We start from the raw sequence: 22,845 nt of genomic DNA on the forward strand, positions 1-22,845 counted from the left end.
AATGGAGGACAGGCGTGCGGAATACCTCGATGTTGTCATGATGAGAACGCCGACCGGATGCCGGAGGGCGCGGATGATGACGCACACCCGAAGTCTCTCCGGTTTCCCGCTTGTCCCGATTGGTCTTTGGCAGGCTCTCGTGTGAGCCGGCCATGAAGATCTCCGCCACAGGTCTGCAGCTCTCGCACTCGGAAGAAGAGCCAGACGGATCTGACACCGAGTGAGATGCAACACACGGAGGTGTAGCAGGTTCGATGGCCGCCACCTGCGGTGAAGACGCTTGACGCGCGAGTGCATGACGCACCCAACGCTGGAGCCCCGAGCGACCAGGTCGCTTGTTGCGACGTGCGATGGGGAGCACAGTCGACGGTGGAGTCGACGGTTGGCGAAGAAGAACTCCGCACGAACTAGCGCGGAAGAACGTTGCTCCGCAAATTGGAAGCGCCTCGACATCGAGAGGCGCCTCCGAAGCCATGCCGAATCGTAGGCGACGAGGACGAGTGTGCCGAAAACGATCTCGTGACCTAGGCACAAATCACCGCCGGAAGACATGGTGAAGGAGAAAAAACGCAAACTTGCCGGAAGTCGCCTATACGCCTGCCCCACGGTGGGCGCCAACTATCGTGGGTATAAGCCTGACAGTAGATGTGCAGGGTACGAAAGTAGAGGGCAGAGTCCTAGCTACGGCAAGGTTGTATGAGTTCAGGCCCCTATGCGGTCGAGGTAACAGCCCTACGTCTCAGTGCTCTCGAGCTTTTGTGTCGAGTGGAATACAGGTGTTAGAGAATGCGAACCCTTGTCCCAGAGGGGAGGGGTGACTTATATAGAATGTGCTGCCCCTCATAAGTGTCCAGCCTTTAAGGGTGCAATAAGTGAGATTCAATGCATACGTTACAGGTAACGTATGCCATAAATGACATTAACTACAGTAATCTAACGTCTGACCGTTAGCCTCGCTGGAGTGGCTTCTAGCCTTCTATGTCGACTCGCTTCTAGTCTTCACCGAGTGGAATCCAGTCGTCGAGTATAAGATAATCCTTCGAGTGGTTCTCTATCGAGTGGACCAGAGGTTGTCTTAATCTAGTCGGTAGGTATCTTGTGATCCTCAAGGTAATAATGAGGTGCCCTTGGGTAAGACTTATAGGTCAGGCTTATGACCCTGCCCTAGGGCTATAACCCCATCAGGTGTCGCTATTCACTGGCATTCATGACAAACTATAGTCGATGGACTCTGGTGGTCGTGGCCGAGGCCGCCAGTGGGATGCAGGTTGCAACTTCACTAGAAATTTGAAGGAAAACTATTGAAGTGTACTGAACTGAGAGAGCTGCCCTCCCTGGGGTTTATTTGAAAAAAACATTTTTTTAAGACAATTGAGAAAGAAATACATGTTATAATTGGCCGAAGGCCATCGTGTTGTGCAAAAAGAGCATCAGCTCACAACAAATACCATATTTTAATCTCACGGGTGACAAAGAGAGGATGCAGGGATTCACATGATACGACCCCAACATATATCTTTTATTTGCAGTTAATTCATATACTCCCTACGTCCGAAATTACTTTTTGTTGAAATGGATAGAAATGAATGTATTTAAAACTAAAATGCGTGTGTGTGTATATATATATATATATATATATATATATATATATATATATATATATAGAGAGAGAGAGAGAGAGAGAAATACATCCTATCATCCAGGGATAGTTACCCCACATGTTTCATATACTATCATGCGGTAGTATATATACTAATTTATCATTTTAATTATGTTTATATACTATATATAATTTTTTTAAAGTGAGTTACATGAAAAAAATTATAAGTTAACCATATCTTTTATTATATTTGTGAAATACATATATATTTGTACGTAAAAAAGAACATACATAAAATATGATACATACTACCAAAAATAGTATATATACTATCTAAACATTATTATATAGTACATAGTACACTTACATACTCTCCAATTTAATAGATAGTACATACAACATACAAAACGCAAGTACTGGCACCGATGGTAGATAAAATTTGTCCCGTTTGGAACACCTAGGTGCCTAGGCTCCTTACGTCGTGACCATTGGATCTTAGTTTGATGCATGCAATTGTAATGGTTGCGACTATATTAAACACCTTCTATATATGCTTATGGAAAAATATTTGGTAAGTACCAATTAATGTATGATTTATGTGCATTTATATCATGAGTTGAATAGGAAAGTGAGAAATGCAATTTTGTTTTAATTAATTTCAATGTGCGTAAGAATGGAAACTCCTATGAAGCTTTATACGTATAACTTTAGTATTTTTTATGGGGTTATGCATGTGTTGTCCTGATGTATATTATATATATAATGCAATGCATGTACTAATGTCTTGGGTATATACCCCTTTGACGCATTTTCAACCAATAGTGCATATTAAATTTGGGATACATCATATGCGAGTATATTGATTATGGGTATAAATTTAGGTAGCATTATTAGGTATATCTTCAGTATCATTTACGGGTATGTCTTGAAGGAGTATACATGCATTAGAAAAGCGTGTATCATTTTTCTGGTAACAGATTTTTTTCACATACTCAAGAGGTATTCGCATACCCATTATATTTTTGGGTATATAAATTGTCTTGTTAGTAGATTTTTGATGCCTCGTGCGTGTCCGTACGTATGAGGATATGATATAAAACATAATTTTAGTTTATTATATAATGTTTGATTCACTAGATTATTTTTTGTAGGAATTCACTAGATTATTTAAAGCATGTTACACACTATTTATAATGTGATATACCTAGTAATATGAGAATATGATACAAAATGTAATATGGGTACATACACATAATATTTTCTATATCATATCTAAATGTTAGCATTTTGATATACGCAACTTTTTTTAGGTATAATTTGTGTACGGTATCTGCAAAAACAGTACTACCTTTTCTCCGTGCGCAATTCTCATGCATGACATATATATGCACGTACTAATATCTTAGATATATTATATATATACCTACATGCAAAGTATTTTGGAACTATAGTCCATACTCATGAAATTCTGGACCCATATTCGAGTATATTGATTTTGGGTATATAATTTTTGAGTATGTCACGCTCTAATTATTATTTTGTGATCTACTATTTTTGGGACATATGTTTCTGGACATATAATTTCTCTATATCGTACCTTGGGTTTATCATTTTTATGCAGTGTATTCTCTGCATGTCGTATCTATTAAGGTACATATTGTTATTTTAGAAAGAAGCAAATGAAGATCATGCATGCAAGGGAAGTTGTGCATGCGTGTATTATTGGAAACAAATGAATATGTGCTAAATTTGAAAGGGAAATAATTCATATATGAAAAATCTTGCATGCAAAAATTAATGAGGTTGGATCCACCGTGCATTAATGAAAACCATCTAGGTGCCCCAAACATTTTATCTATATATATATATATGTTTCTACGATAAGTAATTTTGGACGAATAAAGTATATTTTGAAATATTTATTTTTAGATGTATTTAATTTGTATGTTTTGAGAAGTTATTTTTTAATTTATTTAGTTTATATATTTTGAAACATTTATTTTATATGTATATTAGTTTATATTTCAGTTCGTTAATATTTAAAACATACGATTGCACGTGCAAGTTTACTACCCCCTTCGTTCTTAAATATAGGTCGTTGGAGAGTTTTTTCGACCAAGTGAAAAGTAAGGAAATTACATTGCTACCCTCGCTTAATTCTAATTGGTCACTTCCAGATCGTCTTCCACCTCCTCCGAGCCATCACTTGTGTTCCCCATCTTCGTGTCTTCGTCCAGTCCCTCCATTCCCCACCTCTGTGGCTCCGCCCGGCCCTCACCTCCATCGTCGTGCTCCTCCGCTCCCAACCTTCCATCGCATCAAGCAGTAACATACTCGACGATCTGCGGGCCCTTCTTCCCCTTCTCCGACGGGTCATCTTCCACAGCTTCACCTCCCACACATATCCAAATCCAAGGTTCCAATCAATCCTTCATCCAATTCCATGCCCGATTGAGCAAGCAAATAAAGCTAGAGCAGGGTGGCGCAGACCTGCGTGGAGCGTCCAAGGTGGACGAGGACGACGCGCACGACGACAACGTCGTCGAGGGCGGTGTTGCGGAAGTGGTTAATGGCGAGGTGCACGCCAGCGTCGTCACCACCTCCTCCATTGGCCGACGGCGTCATTGCCACATCGGCCGCTGCCTCCTCCACCTCCACATCGTCCCTGTTCTAAATCTTCTGCAACATCGCACACGCACCGCACAAGCACAGATCTAGCGCCTCCAATGCATAGAAACTCGTCACCGGTCAAAAAATCCTTGATCTTTTTTACCTCACGTGTGTGAGTGGAGGCAGGTTGGTAGGAAGAAAAGGGTGATGGGAGAGGGCGGCGACGGCAACGGATCTGGGAAAGGACACGAGAGCGAGTGGAGTGTGAGCGAGCACTCAAGTGTGAGCGAGGGTAGTTTGGGAAAGTGAAAGAAAATCTTAACGTGCGAGAAGTTGAACTACGAATGCCCATCGACCTATATTTCGGTACAGAGGGAGTAGTCTTTTTAAAAAAGAAACCTCATGTTAACAAGATTACCTATTTGAAATCGCACAGATTATATAATCCAGTTTTATAATCTACTCTATCTTTAAACATGACAGATTATGGTGTAGATTATAAAAACTAGATGAACAGATTATTAAAAACTCACAATCTACTCTACCCAGCTAAAATCAAATTATGGATTGATAATTACCCATTACACTTGTAAAGTTTGAGATAATTATATTCCTGCCACCGCCATCCCCCTTTTTAAAAAAACAGAAGGCACATATGTCATTATGCAATGTGAAAACCTGAATTAAAGTTTATATAATCTGATCTTCAAACATGTTCTCCTAGATTATTACCTTAATAATTCAGATTATTATAATTAGGCCCTGTTTGATTTCAATAAGTTACGTGACTTATAAGTCAGGTGACTTAAAACCAGTGACTTATAAGTCACGCGTGTTTGGTTGTCATCTGACTTATAAGTCACATTTCCATGTAAAAGTGGGTGACTTATAAGTTTTAAGTTGGGATGAAGCAACTTATGACTTATAAGTTGGGGTAACTTATAAGTTGGACCTGTCTGATAAAATAAGTCACTTTTTATATTTTTCGACTTATAAGTTAATGACTTATTTGAAACTAAACACGACCTTAACCAGGTCCTGAGTACCGCACCCGGCAAAACAGATAAAGTAACCGCCCAACGCGACGCGACGGCCATACAATGCTGCCGCCGTCTTGCCGCCTGCTCCCTCTCATCTCGCCGCCTCCTCCGCACTCCCTGCACGTCGCCAAAGCTCTCATACCCAGGCAGACCCATGCCTTGGCCCGGGCCCGGGCCCGATCCGTTGCCCCCACCATGTCTGCTCAGCTAGATGCCGCCCTTTCTGCCGGCTTCGTCCGTCTCCTCAACGCCGGCCAGGAGGACGCGTACCGCGGCGGCGGGCACTACGACCCGAAGTCGGGGGACTACGCCGTCGGGATCGTTGTCTCTGGCACCGAGGCTCGCCTCGACGTCGCCGTTGGCGCTGACCGCCTCGCTACGCTCCTCACTAAGGAGCTCCTCCCGCTTTGCCGCGCCGAGTTCCCCACTGGAGGTGTTAAACCGGTTCCGCCTCGGCCAGGGAGCGTGGGCGTCTTGGAGGCCTCCCCCATGGATGAAGAGACCCAAAATCAGAAGCGCGGGGCCAGGACGCTGGTGCCGCCCGGCACGGTGGTCTTCGCGGAGGTGCTCGGGCGCACACTGAGCGGGCGGCCGCTGCTGTCGGCGAGGCGGCTCTTCCGACGCCTCTCGTGGCACCGGGCAAGGCAAATTTTGTTCTCTTCACAATTTCCATTTCCATCTGAAATTCTGATGCTGATGAGTTCGAGTCCACCCCCCACCTTGCTCTTGCGGGGATATGACAGGCATGAGACACTATAATATAATAATTCGTATATCTTGGTTAGGCAGATTATGCAACTTGACGAGCCAATTGAGGTTAAAATTTACGAGTGGAATACTGGTGGACTACTTACAAGAATTGAGGCAATAAAGAACTTACTTTCTTCCATTTTTTCTGTCTCTAGTCATCAGTGGATATAGAGCTGTAATGTTTCAAATCAGGTGTAAGATTTGCTGACTTCATTTTTTTTCAAACCGATTTTTTTGCTGACTTCATTACAGGGTTTGAGAGCATTCCTTCCCAAATTTGAGCTCATGGACAGGATAAGTACGTTTACAGACTTGAAAAATAATGTAAGCAGTAATCGAATTTGTTCCCAGTTCCATCGTTGTTAACTAGACCGCTTCAAAGTTGTTTACTTATTCTTCATTGAAGTAATTGGTTGCTTGTGCACACAGGTTAGTCGCTGCATACGTGTGTGCATTATAAGGCTAGACGAAGAAACGAATGACCTCATAGTTAGCGAGAAGAAAGCATGGGTTTGTACACTGTCTTATCTTCGCAAGATAGAATTTTTTGGCTATTATTGTGGAAAGTGTAGACTTCAAACTCTGTTTTGTTTATAACCATGCAAAGTTTCTTTTATATCTGTAAATTGTGCTCCCTCCGTCCCATAATATAAAATGTTACTACAACCTCTTGAGTAAATAGACAATTTTTTGAGTAGATTAATCCATGAAATAATTACTAACATGGCATTGACTATATTCATGTCATACTGATCAAGGAGCAGACTAGCAAATACTACACATATAGCAAAACCATCTACGCATATAGCTAGTAGTAGGGCTGAAATAAACATGAGCGGAATAAACGAGTTATACCCTCCGATCGGCCACTTGGCCGTAGCAGCGGTGGCGGCGGCATCATCCTCTGCCGCCTTCTTCTCGGCTTCGGCCTTCTCGCGGGCGAGACGAACGGCTTCGGTTGGTGAAGACATGGCGATGATGAGGGTGACGCAGGCGGAGACGAAGTAGACGGACGGAGGCGAGCAGTCGCGTGATCGCTCTCCAAAAATCTAATCGCCCATCTCCCGTACAGGATCCGAGGAGGCGGGATTTCGGAGGCCTGCTCTCCCGTCGACCGTGTACGCGGTGAACGGGACGGAGTCGCCGGTGGCAGCAGTAGCAAAGGAACGAGCGCGTGGGGCAGAGGCAATCTGATCTCGTGACGGCTAGGGTTGGTGTTAGCCCTGCTTATATAGGCGGCCGGGTGGAGAGACGTGGGCTGAACCCACTTCCGAGTCGGTAACAGCCCACGATCCGACGTCTCAGATCGTGGCGCATCCGTTACGTATTCTCCGTTCCTGACCGGCAAAAATAAGCGCGTAGGTATGAGCTCGGCTCGGCTCATTCCCGCAACCCCGGTGCGTCGTGACGAGGCGTGGCGTGGCAAGGCAGGCAGTGGAGGAGGAGTGCGTGAGGGCCTCTTCTCTTCTCACTCTCCAATATCATGTAGAAGAGAGACCCTTATAAAGGGGTCCAACTGCTTCTCCACTAGCGGGGTGAGACTAAACTTCCCACCACCACCTTGTCATGCCACCACCTACATGGGCCCTTAGAGATTTTCTGAAATTGTCTCATGGGCCTTAGGCCTATCTCAGATTTCAACAATCCCCTACCAGATCTCAAGGGCACATTGTGTTCTTCTCGTTCCAATCACTATTTTGATATACCAGTATTTCAGTGAAGACCTGTTAAGGTTGAGCTTCACCTAGAGCAAGCAGCTACACTCCTTTACAACTGAACAATGGACTATGCCTTGAATTGTCAGTTTGGCGTAAAGAAGCTTCACCACAAGTCTTACTGGTACTAGGCTACCGAAGGCTGACCCCCCGGGTGGAGCATATTAGTCACACTCCTGGCCTATTCATGAGTTTACTAGAGATTACCCCAATCTCATAGACTGTGACCAACAGTCGGGCTCATATAGGTGTGTTCCTCTAAAGATCGCTCTGTAGGACAGCATCTTGCTTACACATAAGCTTTAGAACACATTAAGACAGTAGTCATCCTACCATACAATATCCGAAAGTATTGCATCTTCAACGGAGCGGGTTAGTAAAGTTACTCTCCTTAGTTCACCACTGGCTTATTTTCCCAGGTCCTACTTCAGGGGATCTCTGATCATATAGGTTGGGTTACTGCCATGGCAACTCATGTGGGTCTCATACCCATCTCCCTCGATGCACTATCTATCACAACACGTGATAGCCCAACACGTGATAGCCCTTTAGTAAAGAGATCTGCCAGATTCTTAGCCGTTTGGATGTAATCCAACGCTATCACTCCGGAGTTTCTCAAACGTCTGACAGACTTCAATCTCATTCTTATATATTTATTGGACTTCATGTTGTCCTTTGAACTCTTCGCTTTGACAATATCTGTCTGATTATCGCAGTTCATAAGGATAGTCGGAACCGGCTTCTCAACCACAGGCAAGTCCATCAAAAGATCTCGAAGAAATTCTGCTTCGACACCAGATGTGTCTAATGCTATTAATTCTGCTTCCATTGTCGATCTCGTTAAGATCGTTTGCTTGCAAGACTTCCAGGAAACAACACCACCTCCAAGAGTAAACTTATACCCAGTAGTGGCCTTCATCTCATCAGCATCAGAGATCCAATTCGCATCACTATACCCTTCAAGTACCGATGGGTATCCCGTATAGTGAAGTCCGTGGTTGACAGTACCTTTCAGGTAGCGCATAATTCTTTCAACAACACGCCAATGAACATCGCCCGGATTGGCAACAAACCGGCTAAGTTTGCTCACATCAAACGCGATGTCAGGCCTCGTTGCGCTGGCTAGATACATAAGCGAACCAATAATTTGAGAGAATCTCAATTGATCTATATGGTGCTTGAGATACTTTGCAGTCTGATTATCCAAAGCGACTCAAAATCTTGAACATAGTGGATTGCAGAAGTGTAATCCCACCCTCATCATCTCTCAAAAGCTTGATGTTCAAGATAACATCAGCCACCCCAAGGTCCTTCATCTCAAAGTTTTGAGACAGAAAAGACTTAACCTCCTCAATCACTTTGAGGTTGGTTCCAAATATCAGTATGTCATCAACATACAAGCACAATATAACTCCTTCTCCCCCACCATGGCGATAGTATACACATTTGTCAGCTTCATTAACAACGAAGCTAACAGATGTCGGAGTTGTATTAAACTTCTCATGCCATTGCATTGGTGCTTGTCTCAGACCATATAAAGATTTCAGCAATTTACACACATTTCCTTCCTGACCATCTACCACAAAGCCATCTGGCTGTTGCATATAGATTTCCTCGTTTAGCTCTCCGTTCAGGAAAGCTGTCTTAACGTACATTTGATGAACGAGAAGACCATGGGAGGCAGCCAATGAGAGTAGTACTCGAATGGTGGTCAGTCTAGCCATAGGTGAATAAGTATCAAAGAAATCTTCTTCTTTCTGGGCATAACCCTTGGCCACAAGCCTGGCCTTGTACTTTTCAATCGTACCATGGGGCCTAAGCTTCCTTTTGAACACCCACTTGCATCCCAATGGTTTGCAAGCATAGGGACGTTTAGTAATTTCCCATGTCCCATTAACCATGATGGAATCCATCTCGCTACGGACCGCAGCTTTCTAGTAGTCAACATCTGGCGACGCATACGCTTCTGAAATAGAAGTGGGATTATCATCCACGAGGTATACAAAGAAATTATCACCAAAGGTCTTTGCAGTTCTTTGTCTCTTGCCCCTACCAAGGGTTTCCTCGTCATCCTCCTCAGGATTTTCATCATGTGTTTGTTCATAATATTCCATAGGAATGGCAGGCTCAGGAGTTTCCTCAGATTCCTGTCTAGAAGTGCTTTGCATATCTCTCATGGGAAAAATATCCTCAAAGAATGTAACATCCCTCGACTCCATTATTGTACCGACCTTCACATCAGGTACCTCAGATTTCACTACTAGAAATCTATAGCCAACGCTATTCTTAGCGTAACCCAAATTAACGCACTCCACGGTCTTTGGTCCAAGCTTACGCTTTTTGGGGATCGACACATTGACTTTTGCCAAGCAGCCCCAAGTACGTAAGTACGAGAGCGTCGTCCTTCTCTTTGACCACTCCTCATAGGGAGTGACTTCATTATCTTTTGTAGGAACCTTATTCAGGACATGACACACAGTCAATATAGCCTCCCCCCACCATGCCTTGGATAAACCCGATGTATCTAACATGGCGTTAACCAAATCAGTTAGAGTACGGTTTTTCCGCTCGGCTATTAGACCTTTCAGCCTGAGCATTTTTGATAGTTGCAGATGACGCTAGGAGAGTTGGGACAATTTTCGTTGGTTTATTTCTCACACAATGCCATTCCAACTTGAGGGGTTGGGGATACATATTTATAGGCTGCTAGCTAGCCAAGCATATGCTAAGATGCTAGTCTAAGATGCTGTTAAGATGCTAGTCTAAGATGCTATCCTAACTGCCAGTCCTTGATGGTCAAGGATTCTATCCTAACAGCCACAAGGACCATGTGCTGCAGCCCCACAAAGACCCTAGTACAGAGACTTATCCATCATTGCCAAGCATATGCTAAGATGCTAGTCTAAGATGCTGCTAAGATGCTAGTCTAAGATGCTATCCTAACTGCCAGTCCTTGATGGTCAAAGATTCTATCCTAACAGCCAAAGGACCATGTGCTGCAGCCCCACAAAGACCCTAGTACAGAGACTTATCCATCATTCTCCCCCTAAGTCTTGTACGTCGTCTTGTGGGAGAGTCGAATCATCCCTGGAGCAGAGTTCGAGGAACTTGATCCTCCCAAGAGGCTTGGTGAGCAGGTGTGCGAGCTGGTCCGTGGTGTTGATGTAGCTCGCCTCGATGCTCCCTTCTTCCAAACAGCTTCCGATGAAGTGATACCTCAGTCGGATGTGCTTGCTCCGTTCGTGGAAAACGGGGTTCTTTGCCAAGGCCAGGGCGGACTTGCTGTCCACCAGGAGCTGTACCGTTCTGGTGTCTCAGACGAGGAGATCACCAAGCAGTCGAGCAAGCCAGAGCGCCTAAGTCAGGCGGTGGAGGCCGCTATGTACTCGGCCTCGCAGCTGGACAGGGCCACCACTTGCTGCTTGACCGACTGCCAGCTCACGAGACACTTACCGAGGAAGAAGAGGATCCCGCTCGTGCTCTTGCTGGTGTCGATGTCGCCAGCATGGTTGCTGTCGCTGCACCCGACGAAGTGTGCCGTCCCCGGACACCTAGGGTAGTGGAGGCCGTGGTCGAGGGTCCCCGCCACGTAGCGGATGATCCTCTTCACTGCGTGCTGGTGCTCCGTCGTCGGTCGCTCCATGAACCGACTAACGTAGCCGATGGAGAATGCTAAGTCCGTTCGTGTGTGGGCGAGGTAGCGAAGGCTCCCCACAAGGCGCCGGCACTGTGTAGCGTCCACTTACTCCATTGTGCTGTCGCGACTCAAATTTCAGCCTCTCCTCCATCGGAGTGAGGGCTGGGTGGCAGTCAGTGAGCCCAGCTAGCTCAACGATGCGCTTCGCGTAGGCGGACTGTCGAAGCGCGATCCCGGAGTGATCCTGGTGCACCTCGATCCCTAGATAGAAGGAGAGGAGCCCCAGATCACTCATCTGGAAGGTGGCCTTCATTTCTTCCTTGAACGCCGCCACCTCTGCATCCTTGATGCCGGTGATCACCAAGTCGTCAACATAGACGCCCACCAGCAGGGCATTTCCTCCACTGCCCCATCGGTAGACGGCCGCCTCATGAAGGCTTTGCTCGAAGCCCATCTTCTTTAGCGTGGAGTCCAGCTAGGCGTTCCACGCCCTAGGTGCCTGCCGTAGGCCATAGAGAGCCTTACGTAGGTGGAGTACCTTGCCCTCCTCGCCGGGGATCGCAAATCCCGGCGGCTGATGCACATAGACTTCCTCCTTTAAGTCACCATTGAGGAATGCCGACTTGACATCCATGTGATGGACACCCCAGCCCTCCTGGGCAGCTAGCGCAAGGGGAAGTCGCACGGACTCCATCCGTGCCACGGGAGCGAAAGCGTCGTCGAAGTCGACTCCTTCCTGCTGCAAGAAGCCTCGGGCCACTAAGCGAGCCTTGTGCTTGATGATGGCGCCGGCTCCATCCCTCTTCAGCTTGAACACCCACTTAAGGGTGATTGCGCGGTGACCACGAGGGAGGTCAGTGAGCTCCCAGGTGCGGTTCTGCTCGACCGCATCCATCTCCAACTGCATCGCGGCGCGCCATGCCGTGGCTCTCTCGGCCTCTGCAAAGGACCAAGGTTCGCCGTCCTCACACGCGAGTTGTAGCTGCGCCTCCAGGTCGCGTGGCACCAGTCCCGGCACCGGCTGGTCGCCGAGTAGGTTATCCATCGTACGATACCGCAGCGGTTTGCTGCCATGGTACGCGTCGATGCGCTCCTCGTCGTGAGTGAGCGGGGAAGTGAACTTCACCGGGTTGTGCTTGGTGTGAGCTAGTGCTGATGAAGACGAGCCTGGAGTGGTGACTGCCGGGGCTGGAGTATGCGGCGTTGCCGGTTGTGGTGCCGTCGGCGTAGCAGGCACCGGGGTCGGGGGCTGGGGTAGACGTTCTCGGCGAAGAGGAGCTGCTTGCTCCCCTTGCTTCCTTGAAGTGGACGTACTCGACAATGAAGTCGTCATACGTCAGCGTCGAGCCGTCGTCCACCGCCCTGTCCCATTTCCACCCTCGCCCTTCGTTGAACACGATGTCTCGTCCCGTGCGCACACGCTGTGTCTTTGGGTCGAGGATGCGGTAGGCCTTTGAGCCCTCCGCGTAGCCGATGAAAACTCCCGGAGTACTCCTGTCGTCGAGCTTGCTGATGTGGCCGGCGAACGCAAGGCAACCAAAGACCCGCAAGTGGGAGACCGCCGGCTTCCGCCCATGCCAGGCCTTGTACGGCGTCCTGCCGTCGAGTGCCTTAGTAGGCGAGCGGTTGAGGATGTAGACGGCCGTCAGCACTGCCTCTCCCCAGAAAACAGCCGGCATCCCTTTTTGCTTGAGGACAGCCCGAGCCATCCCCACAACCGTCTGGTTGCGCCGCTCGACGACGCCGTTCTGCTGCGGGTTGTACGGCGCGGAGTAGTGGCGTTGGATGCCCTCATCAGCGCAGTACGACGCAAATTCAGCCGCCGTGAATTCACCGCCGTTGTCAGTGCGTAGCAAAGCGCAGTTTGCGGCCGCTCTCTGCCTCCGCAGCAACCTGCGCGCTCCTGATGTCGTCCGCCGCCTCTCCCTTGCTGCCGAGGACCATCGCCCACATGTAGCGAGAGAGGTCGTCGACGAGCAGCAGGAAGTAGCGTCGACCTCCTGGTGTGGCTGGCGTCACTGGGCCGCACAAATCTCCGTGCACAAGCTCCAGTCTCTCCTTGGCCCGGAAACTCGCCTGCTGGGGAAAGGGGAGTCGTCTCTGCTTCGTCAACACGCAGATGTCGTAGAACTGCTCCACATGGTCGAGGCATGGCAGGCCTCGCACCATCTCCTTGGCACTTAGACGCTTCAGGGCCTCGAAATGATGTGCCCAAAGCGCTCATGCCATTGCCACGCCTCGTCGTCCCGACGGACAGCGAGACAAACCGGTTGTGCCACCTGCACATCAAGGACGTAGAGTCGATTTTCACCTCTGGGTACCTTGGCGAGAAGGCGACGCTGGCGATCCCAGATGCGTAGTACCCCATGCTCAATCAGCACGCGTGAGCTGTTCTCATCCAGCTGTCCCAAGCTGATGATGGAGTTCCTTAGCGCGGGGATGTAGTAGACACCGGTGAGCAGCCGGTGCTCTCCCGTCTTGGTGGTGAAGATGACAGAGCTGACGCCCTTAATTTCCACAGCAGAGGCATCCCCAAACTTGACGGAGCCTCGCGCGTCGGAGTCGAGCTCGGCGAAGAATTCCCTTCGACCGGTCATGTGGTGGGTGGCGCCGGTATCGAGGCACCACCCCGCAGTCTTGTCCTTCCCGAAGCCATCGCCGAGAAGAGCGTGCGCTTTTGGCTCGTCGAGGTGGAGGAGAGCCTTTGCAGCTGGTGTCGCTGAATATAGCTCGATGCTTGCATGCACCATGAACAAAGCCGTCTCCTCCTCCTCCGCCTGTGCGACGTGAGCCTGGTTGTGTCGTGGTTGTCGACACTCATTGGCCCAATGGCCAAGCCGGCCACAGTTGTGGCAACTGTTGTCCTGTGTCGGCTTGGGCTTGCCAGCGGCGCCGTCCTTGGCGCCTCCGTGGGCGTCACCTTCGGCACGTCCTTGTGCCTTGCCCGGGGGGCCTCTTCGCGCCTTGTGCTGCTTGCCACGCCTGCGGCCGCCCGTCGTGGAAGAAGGCTCCCCCTTCTTCCTGTCACCGAGGCCGGCATCCCACTTCTCCCGAGATAGGAGCAGCTTCCCGCCGGTGGTGATGTGCCCCGAGAGAGGCTGTGGCTCGTCGGTGTCGACGACCTTGAGGCGGCCTATCGCCTCCTTGATCGTCATCGTGGAGAGGTCCAGCAAAGACTCGATTGAGCGAGCCATCTGCTTGTACTTCTCGGGATGCACCGAAAAAGCTTCTCGATAGCTCTCTCCTCGGTGTAGGTGGCATCGCCGAACTTCACCATCTTCTGCAGCAGAGTGTTGAGACGGAAAGCAAAGTCATCAACGTCCTCACCTGGCTTGAAGGCCAGGCTCTCCCACTCCTTACGAAGTGCGTGCAGTGTGGACTTGCGAGCATGATCCCTGTCGATGCGTGCCGCGGCGATGGCGTTCCAAGCCTCTTTGGCAGTCCGCTTGTTTGAAAGCGAGAACTGCATCTCGGGCGGGACTGCGGCGATGAGGGCGTCCAGCGCCCGTTGATCCTCTTGGTGGTCGACGTTACTGTCCTGGACCGCCTCCCACAGGTGCCGCACCTGGAGCCTGATCTTCATGATCGCGGCCCACTCGACGTAGTTGGTTTTGGTGAGGGTAGGCCACCCAACACCGGGACCAACATCCCTGACCACAGTCCGGACCTCGTGGAGGCCACGGTCCTGGTCGTCGTAGCCGCCATCTCGCGCACCTCCACCTTGAGCGCCATCGCGATGTGCGCGGGCATGCTTGGCTGCCCACTCCGCCGTCCGCTCTCGCGCCACATTAGCGCGGTCTGCGTCGACGCTGTCGTCCCCAGGCGCGGAGCCGTTGGAGCTGCCAGAGCCGCCGCGGAGTGCCTTGGCATCCGCCGTAGCCTCACGTGCTGCCTCCGCTGCTTCTACCTCCGCTCTGGCTGCTGCCAGCTCCGCCGCAGCCAGCCTCGACGCCCTTGCTGCCGCAGCAGTGGCTGCTGTAGCTGCTCGCTCACGCTCCTCTGCCACGGCGCGCTCGGCCTCCTGCCGACGCCGCGTGCTCGAGGTAACCGTGTGCTGAGAGCGACCTGCAGACATGGCTTGCTGCAGGGGGGGCTGTTGCGTGAAGAAGAGGCTGCTTCTGACGAGTTGCTGCTCGACAGGCCGGAGGGAGGGAGGTAACCAGGGGCAGTCAGAGCAACTGCTGCTACCGGCTTGGGCTGCTCAGCTCCCGGTGAGAGAGGTGAGCAGGAAACGCTCAAGGTACAAGACAACGAAGCTCTGATAGCACTTGTTAGACCTTTCAGCCTGAGCATTGGTAGTTGCAGATGACACTAGGAGAGTTGGGACAATTTTCGTTGGTTTATTTCTCACACAATGCCATGCTAACCTGAGGGGTTGAGGATACATATTTATAGGCTGCTAGCCAGCCAAGCATATGCTAAGATGCTAGTCTAAGATGCTGCTAAGATGCTAGTCTAAGATGCTATCCTAACTGCCAGTCCTTGATGGTCAAGGATTCTATCCTAACAGCCACAAGGACCATGTGCTGCAGCCCCATAAAGGACCATGTGCTGCAGCCCCACAAAGACCCTAGTACAGAGACTTATCCATCATTGCCAAGCATATGCTAGGATGCTGCTAAGATGCTATCCTAACTGCCAGTCCTTGATGGTCAAGGATTCTATCCTAACAGCCACAAGGACCATGTGCTGCAGCCCCACATAGGACCGTTTGACTGGGGTGAATAGGGAGGCGTCCTCTCATGAATAATGCCGTGTTCCACACAAAAAGAATCGAATTCGTTTGAGAAGTACTCTCCACCACGATTAGACCGGACTCGTTTAATTTTCTTTTCAAGTTGATTCTCAACTTCTGCCTTATAGATTTTAAAGTAGTGTAGAGCCTTCTTTAGTATTTAACAGATACACATAGCAATATCTAGTGGAATCATCTATCAATGTCATGAAATATTTCTTTCCACCTTTAGTCAACACACCATTCATCTCACAAAGATCAGAATGTATGAGTTCTAATGGCGCCAAGTGTTTCTCCTCTGCCGCCTTGTGAGGCTTGCGAGGTTGCTTTGCTTGCACGCACGAATGGCACTTAGAACCTTTGGCTAAAGTGAAACTCGGGATTAAATTCAGTTTTGCTAGCCGCGACATAACACCGAAACTTATGTGACAAAGACGTGAATTCCAAACATCAGATTCATTAACACTCGAATGAATATTGTTCACGACTTTATTACAAAAATTTGCAAGGGAAAGGCGGAACAGACCTCCGCATTCATAACCTTTTCCAACAAAAAGTCCATATCTCGTAACAACTACTTTATTAGACTCGACGACCAACTTAAACCCTTCTCTACACAGAAGGGAGCCACTAACGAGATTCTTCTTGATGGCGGGGACATGCTGCACGTTCTTCACCTGCACGATCCTTCCCGAAGTAAACTTCAGATCGATCGTGCCAAGACCAAGAACAGAAGCACTCGCGCCATTCCCCATCAATATGGACCCTCGGCCTGTGACCTGGTAAGAAGAGAACAATGATATGTCAGCACACACATGAATATTTGCACCTGTGTCTACCCACCAATCGGTAGGTTGACAAACCGAAAATACAGTAAACAAATTACCGTACTCAGATGCACCACTTTCATTGTTGCTCACAATCATATTGGCAGACTTGGAGTCCTGCCCTGGCTTCTTGTACTTGTTTGGGCACTTACTGGCCCAATGTTCCTCAGAACCACAATTGAAGTAGCCATCTCCCTTCTTGTTCTTCTTAAAGGTCTTCTTACCCTTCTTAAAGTCGGTATTATGTTGGACATAATTCTTTCCCTTGGGCTTGTGAGAATTGAAGTTCCTCTGATGTACCATGTTGGCAGCAGAAGGACCTTCGACCGTTTTTCCGTGCGAGTCCTTTGCTCTTGAGTTCTGCTCAACACTCAGATGGCCGATGATATCCTCTATTGAGAATTCACGCCTCTGATGTTTCAGAGTAGTAGCAAAGTTCATCCAGGAATTAGGGAGCTTAGCGATTATACACCCCGCGACAAATTTGCCCGGTAAATTGCACTTCAGAACCTCAAGTTCTTTAGCAATGCATATTATCTCATGAGCTTGTTCCAGTAGAGAACGGTTCTCAACCATTTTGTAATCATGGAACTGCTCCATAACATACATCTCGCTCCCAACATCAGTGACCCCGAATTTAGATTCGAGCGCCTCCCACAGCTCTTTGGCAACATGCATATGTAAATATGCATCAACCAGCTTATCTCCGATCACGCTTATAACTGCTCCAAGGAATAGGACGGTGGCCTCCGCGAACGCCTTCTCCTGTTCAGGAGTGATCGTTCCCGTAGGAGTGACATTAGCTACCCAGAACATGTTCATAGCCGTGAGCCATAAGGTGGTTCTCGTTTGCCAATGCTTGAAATAAGTACCGGTAAACTTATTTTTGGATTCTTGAGCAAAACCATTACTCGAAAAATTCCTACACACATTAGGTTTTTGGATTGTTGAGTAAATAGGCAATTTTTCGAGTAGATTAATCCATGAAATAATTACTAACATGGCATTGACTAGATTCATGACATACTGATCACGGAGCAGACTAGCAAATACTACGCATATAGCAAAACCATCTACGCATATAGCTAGTACTAGGGCTAAAATAAACATGAGCGGGATAAACGAGTTATACCCTCCGATCAGCCACCTGGCCATAGCAGCAGCGTTGGTGGCGGCAACATCCTCTGCCGCCTTCTTCTCGGCTTCGGACTTCTCACGGGCGAGACGATCGGCTTTGGTTGGTGAAGACATGGCGATGATGAGGGCGACGCAGACGTAGATGAAGCAGCCGAACGAAAGCGAGCAATTGCGTGATCGCTCCCCAAAAACCTAATCGCCCCTCTCCCGTACAGAATCCGGAGTGGCGGGGTTTCGGAGGCCTGCTCTCCCGTCGACCGTGTACGCGGTGAACGGGACGGAGTCGCCGGTGGCAGCAGCAGCAAAGGAACGAGCGCGTGAGGCAGAGGCGATCTGATCCCGTGACGGCTAGAGTTGGTGTTCGCCCTGCTTATATAGGCGGCCGGGTGGAGAGACGTGGGCTGAACCCACGTTCGAGTCGGTAACAGCCCACGATATGAAGGAACGAGCGCGTGAGGCAGAGGCGATCTGATCCAGTGACGGCTAGGGTTGGTGTTAGCCCTGCTTATATAGGCGGCCGGGTGGACAGAGTCGGTAACAGCCCATGATCCAACGTCTCAGATCGTGGCACATCCGTTACGTATTCTTCGTTCCTGACCGGCAAAAATAAACGCGTAGGTATGAGCTCGGTTCGGCTCACTCCCGCAACCCGTGGCGCGTCGAGGCGTGTCGTGGCGAGGCGGGCGCCGGAGGAGGAGTGCGTGAGGGCCTCTTCTCTTCTCACTCTCCAATAGCATGTAGAAGAGAGACCCTTATAAGAGCAACTCTAGCAGACCCCGCATCCACCCCTGACCCACAAAATAACCGCCAAAATGCGGGTCGGGGCGAAAAAACCTGCCCGATCAGACCCCGCATCCCGCCCCGGCCCGTAAAAAATTTTAGGGGGCGCGGCAAATTCCCGACCCCAACCCGGGAAAACGCAGGTTTCCCCCTCGCGGCTGCGGTGCCCTGCATCACAGAGAAGTAGTTGGCGGGAGGGACATTTCAGCCCGCGCTATTTTCCCCCTCCTTCCGCCGCCGCCCCGCCCTTGCTTCCGCCCGCCCGTTGCCGGCAATTCCGGCCTTATCTGCAGGCGATCCGCTGCACCGCCCTCCGGATCCGGCGAGAAGAGAAGAGCCGCCCCCCGCCGCCGCCGTCGGGGATCGACCACCGCCTCGTCGCCGCCCGGGATCACTCGCCGCCGGTTAGTACCTTTTTTGTGGTTTTTGCGAGCTGTGCGAGAAGATGGAGTTGACCCCGTGCGAGAAGTTCCTACTATCCGATTCGTCCGATTAGGACGGCTCGGATGTTGAGACCATGCTTGCGACCTTTCGTCAGCAAACATTAGTCATGGCGCTTGCCGTGAAGGAGCATGAAGACGAGAACCGGAAGAGGAGGCGAGGATCGACTGTCGGGCATTTGTGCATTCCTCGGGATCGCCATCTTGGGAACGAGATGTTGATGCAAGACTATTTCGCGGAGAATCCTACATATCCTCCGCACCTCTTCCGGAGAAGGTACCGAATGCGCCGATCCCTCTTTGTGAAAATTGTTCAAGCTTGCGAGGAAAATTGCCGGTATTTTACTCAAAGAAGGAATGCCGCGGGCTAAAAGGGATTTAGTGCATATAAAAAAATCTCCGCAGCTATGCGGGTGATTGCATATGGCGTTCCAGTTGACTATGCCGATGAGTATCTTTGCATTGGTGAAGATACCACAATTGAGTCTGTGCGTAGATTTGCGGAAGTGATCATCCGTGTCTTCGGTCCTGAGTATCTTCGGGCACATCAGAGGAGAGGTTGGCCTGGCATTGATTGTATGCATTGGGATTGGAAAAATTGCCCCAAGGCTTGGCAAGGAATGTATTGTGGCAAGTCTCGTGATGCAACAATTGTGCTAGAGGCCGTAGCATTCGAGGATTTATGGATTTGGCATTGCTTTTTTGGTATGCCGGGCACTCTCAATGATATCAATGTGTTGCAACGGTCTCATTTGTTTGCTAGGCTTGCTAGTGGTGATGCTCCTGCTTGCAACTACACTGTCAATGGGCATGAATACACAAAGGGGTACTATCTTGCAGATGGTATATACCCTCCTTGGTGCACATTTGTCAAGAGCATCAAAGAACCCAAAACAAAAAAAACAATGTGAATTTGCAAAGGTGCCAGAGGCAGCCCGCAAAGACAAGTTTTCATGACAAGTTTTGTATTCATTTGTATTTGTATTCATGACAAGTTTTGAATAATTATTTGTAATGCGGATGATTATTGTATTATGTTTGATTCAAATAATTCAGTTTGTTTTCGGCTGTTGAATTATGTTGTATTTGATATTTGCGGGCTGATGATATGCGGGAAGCAGCGGCGCAGAGAGCAGACCCCGCAAAGACGACCCGTAAAAAAGTATATTCCGTGAATATACTTTTTTATGGATCCGTTTGGGGGGTCTGCATCTGTGCCAGCCCGGGCCAGCCCGCAAAAGCTGTTTTGCGCGAACTGCAAACGCGTTTTGCGGGCCGGCGGGATGCGTGGTCTGCTAGAGTTGCTCTAAAGGGGTCTAACTTCTTCTCCACTAGCGGGGTGGGACTAAACTTCCCACCACCACCTTGTCATGCCACCACCTACATGGGTCCTTAGAGATTTTTTGAAATTGTCTCATGGGCCTTAGGCCCATCTCAGATTTCAACATAACCAATATATAAGTATATTGGTTGTAATAACATCTTATATTATATAGGACGGAGGGAGTACCAAAGAAATAGCAAAATGCCAAGAATACAAATTTCACCCAACCAAAATTTGGTGGTTTCGATGTATTTCATTGCTCTTGCGATTTGAGACTTTGTAGCAGCATACTTATGAACACTGCATGAAATTTGAAGGTAGCTATACTTTTTTTATTGAGACAAGGTAACTACACTATTCCTTGTTAAATCCCCAAATGGGACCGGAGAAAAACTCCACCTGGTGGCTAAATGGGGATAAAGATGGAAAACTATCCCAATTGGGGAATAGACCTGCTGTCAATGTAAATTAGTGCGAATAGACCTGTTGTGAGTTCCATTTACATATTCTATAATATAAATATCCTATTATTGTTCTGGCCTTTGATGCACAAGTAAACATAGCAGGTTCATTTCCATTTCACTGCGAGCTCTACTCACATTGTTGAACATACAAATAATGAATAGGAGTATTGATATACTGAGAACACATTCTTCAGGAAATGACATATCTTAAAGAAGGAGCTCTTCTAAAAGGGAATGTACACAAGATTTTTCCATATGGTGCGCAAATTAGGATAACTGGGACCAACAGAAGGTATGAGCTGAATGGTTGCAAAGCAGATTGCTGTTTTCCTACATTTACAATTACCTTTGAAAATATAAACATGAATTCCCTTTTTTTATTGCTCCTCATTCTATTACATTTAGATTTAATATAATTTAGTACATATGCAAAGAAATAATACTCAAGTGCTCCTCTAAATTTATAAGGATTAAATGTTGTGATTAGTTGATTAGAACATGCACATTGAATTTTATTGCATATTGGTTACATATACCTCATATTTAAGCATTAAAAAGATACATATTATATATTAAACCTTGACGTGTGTCATAGCTTTTCTGAGACAGCTGTAATTGCACAAGCTTTTTCCTGCATTTGACTGCAACAGACCTGGAACAATGGTTGAAAACTAATAAGATGATAAAAGCGTGATGTTGTGTAGCCAATCATAAGCTAACAAGATAATGCCTTGTTTTTTTCTAAGGAAATAAATAATAGTGTATTGAACTACTCTTATGCAGTGGATTACTGCACATCTCCAACATTAGTCAAGGCCGTGTCTTGTCAGTAAGTGACATCCTAAAAGTAGATGATGAGCTGAAAGTTCTGGTGATCAAGTCAAATGTTTCTGACAAAATTGCACTCAGGTATACCGTCACAACACAATGCACTGGATTTATTCAGCTGTCAACTAACAGTTAGAACAATGTAGTGGAATCAGCTTTTAAAATTCTTTGTTCGTAGTTTGTAGCAGGATTTTTTTCATCAGATATGATAAAGTGCTGAAATTTATTTTGCTACCTAATTAACAGCATAGCAGACCTGGAAAGTGCTCCTGGTTTATTTCTGTCAGATAAAGAGGTGAGACTGAATTACATTTTATGTTTCTTTGACAATTCTCTCATGTGTATCTTTTCTTAGTACCATTTGTCTTGTGCTAATGCAGAAGGTGTTTTCAGAAGCTGAGGAAATGTCAAAGAGGTACCGGGAGCAACTTCCAGTTGTCTCTCGGAACACTAAATTAGATTATGACCTTCCAGGGGGGACTATTCCGTTTGATAATGAAGCGATGCTTTATGCAAACTGGAAATGGTTCAAATTTCTGAGACATGCCAAATTTGCTGACGAAAATGAGTAGAACATAGTTGCAGCTGATGTTTATTTCATGCACTGGATATTGTAAGGAGAATTTGGTCCCTGTCGAACAAGAGAATGCATGCAAGCAAGCTACTGTAGTTGCAAACATATCAAGTGGGACCTTCATTGGACGACCTAAATTGAAACAGTATTAACGGCTCTTACTGAGTGGACCGCGTGCAGTACAGTACCTGCCATAACCAAGCAAGATCAAGTTTTCTGAGCAGGAACGGACGGCTTCAGTCGATGAAGGTCACAACAAGCATTAGTTTGCTGACAACAAAAGAGACTTTCTGGTCACGTTAATATTCATGGCAAAACTCTGATGTACTACCTTGGATGATACTGTTGTGGATGCAAAGTATGATCTCCTCGTACCATTGCTTA

General features: G+C 48.0%; 2 protein-coding genes across 2 annotated transcripts; one reads left to right on the forward strand and one right to left on the reverse strand.

Annotated features, from left to right (window-relative positions):
• Positions 1 to 3,660: 3,660 nt before the first annotated feature.
• Positions 3,661 to 5,069, reverse strand: LOC123443793. Its single transcript, XM_045120324.1, has 2 exons — positions 4,091 to 5,069; positions 3,661 to 3,986 (listed from the first exon to the last, which is right to left on the reverse strand). Exons 1-2 carry the CDS (start codon positions 4,223 to 4,225, stop codon positions 3,768 to 3,770), a joined length of 354 nt encoding a protein of 117 aa, XP_044976259.1. The 5' UTR covers positions 4,226 to 5,069; the 3' UTR covers positions 3,661 to 3,767.
• Positions 5,070 to 5,204: 135 nt separating this feature from the next.
• On the forward strand, positions 5,205 to 22,845 carry LOC123443792 (protein PIGMENT DEFECTIVE 338, chloroplastic-like). Its single transcript, XM_045120323.1, has 8 exons — positions 5,205 to 5,894; positions 6,036 to 6,114; positions 6,253 to 6,324; positions 6,430 to 6,510; positions 21,254 to 21,351; positions 21,843 to 21,968; positions 22,134 to 22,182; positions 22,268 to 22,845. Exons 1-8 carry the CDS (start codon positions 5,311 to 5,313, stop codon positions 22,457 to 22,459), a joined length of 1,281 nt encoding a protein of 426 aa, XP_044976258.1. The 5' UTR covers positions 5,205 to 5,310; the 3' UTR covers positions 22,460 to 22,845.

Source organism: Hordeum vulgare, chromosome 3H (genome assembly GCF_904849725.1).
Source record: "Hordeum vulgare subsp. vulgare chromosome 3H, MorexV3_pseudomolecules_assembly, whole genome shotgun sequence".
Lineage (NCBI taxonomy): Eukaryota > Viridiplantae > Streptophyta > Magnoliopsida > Poales > Poaceae > Hordeum > Hordeum vulgare.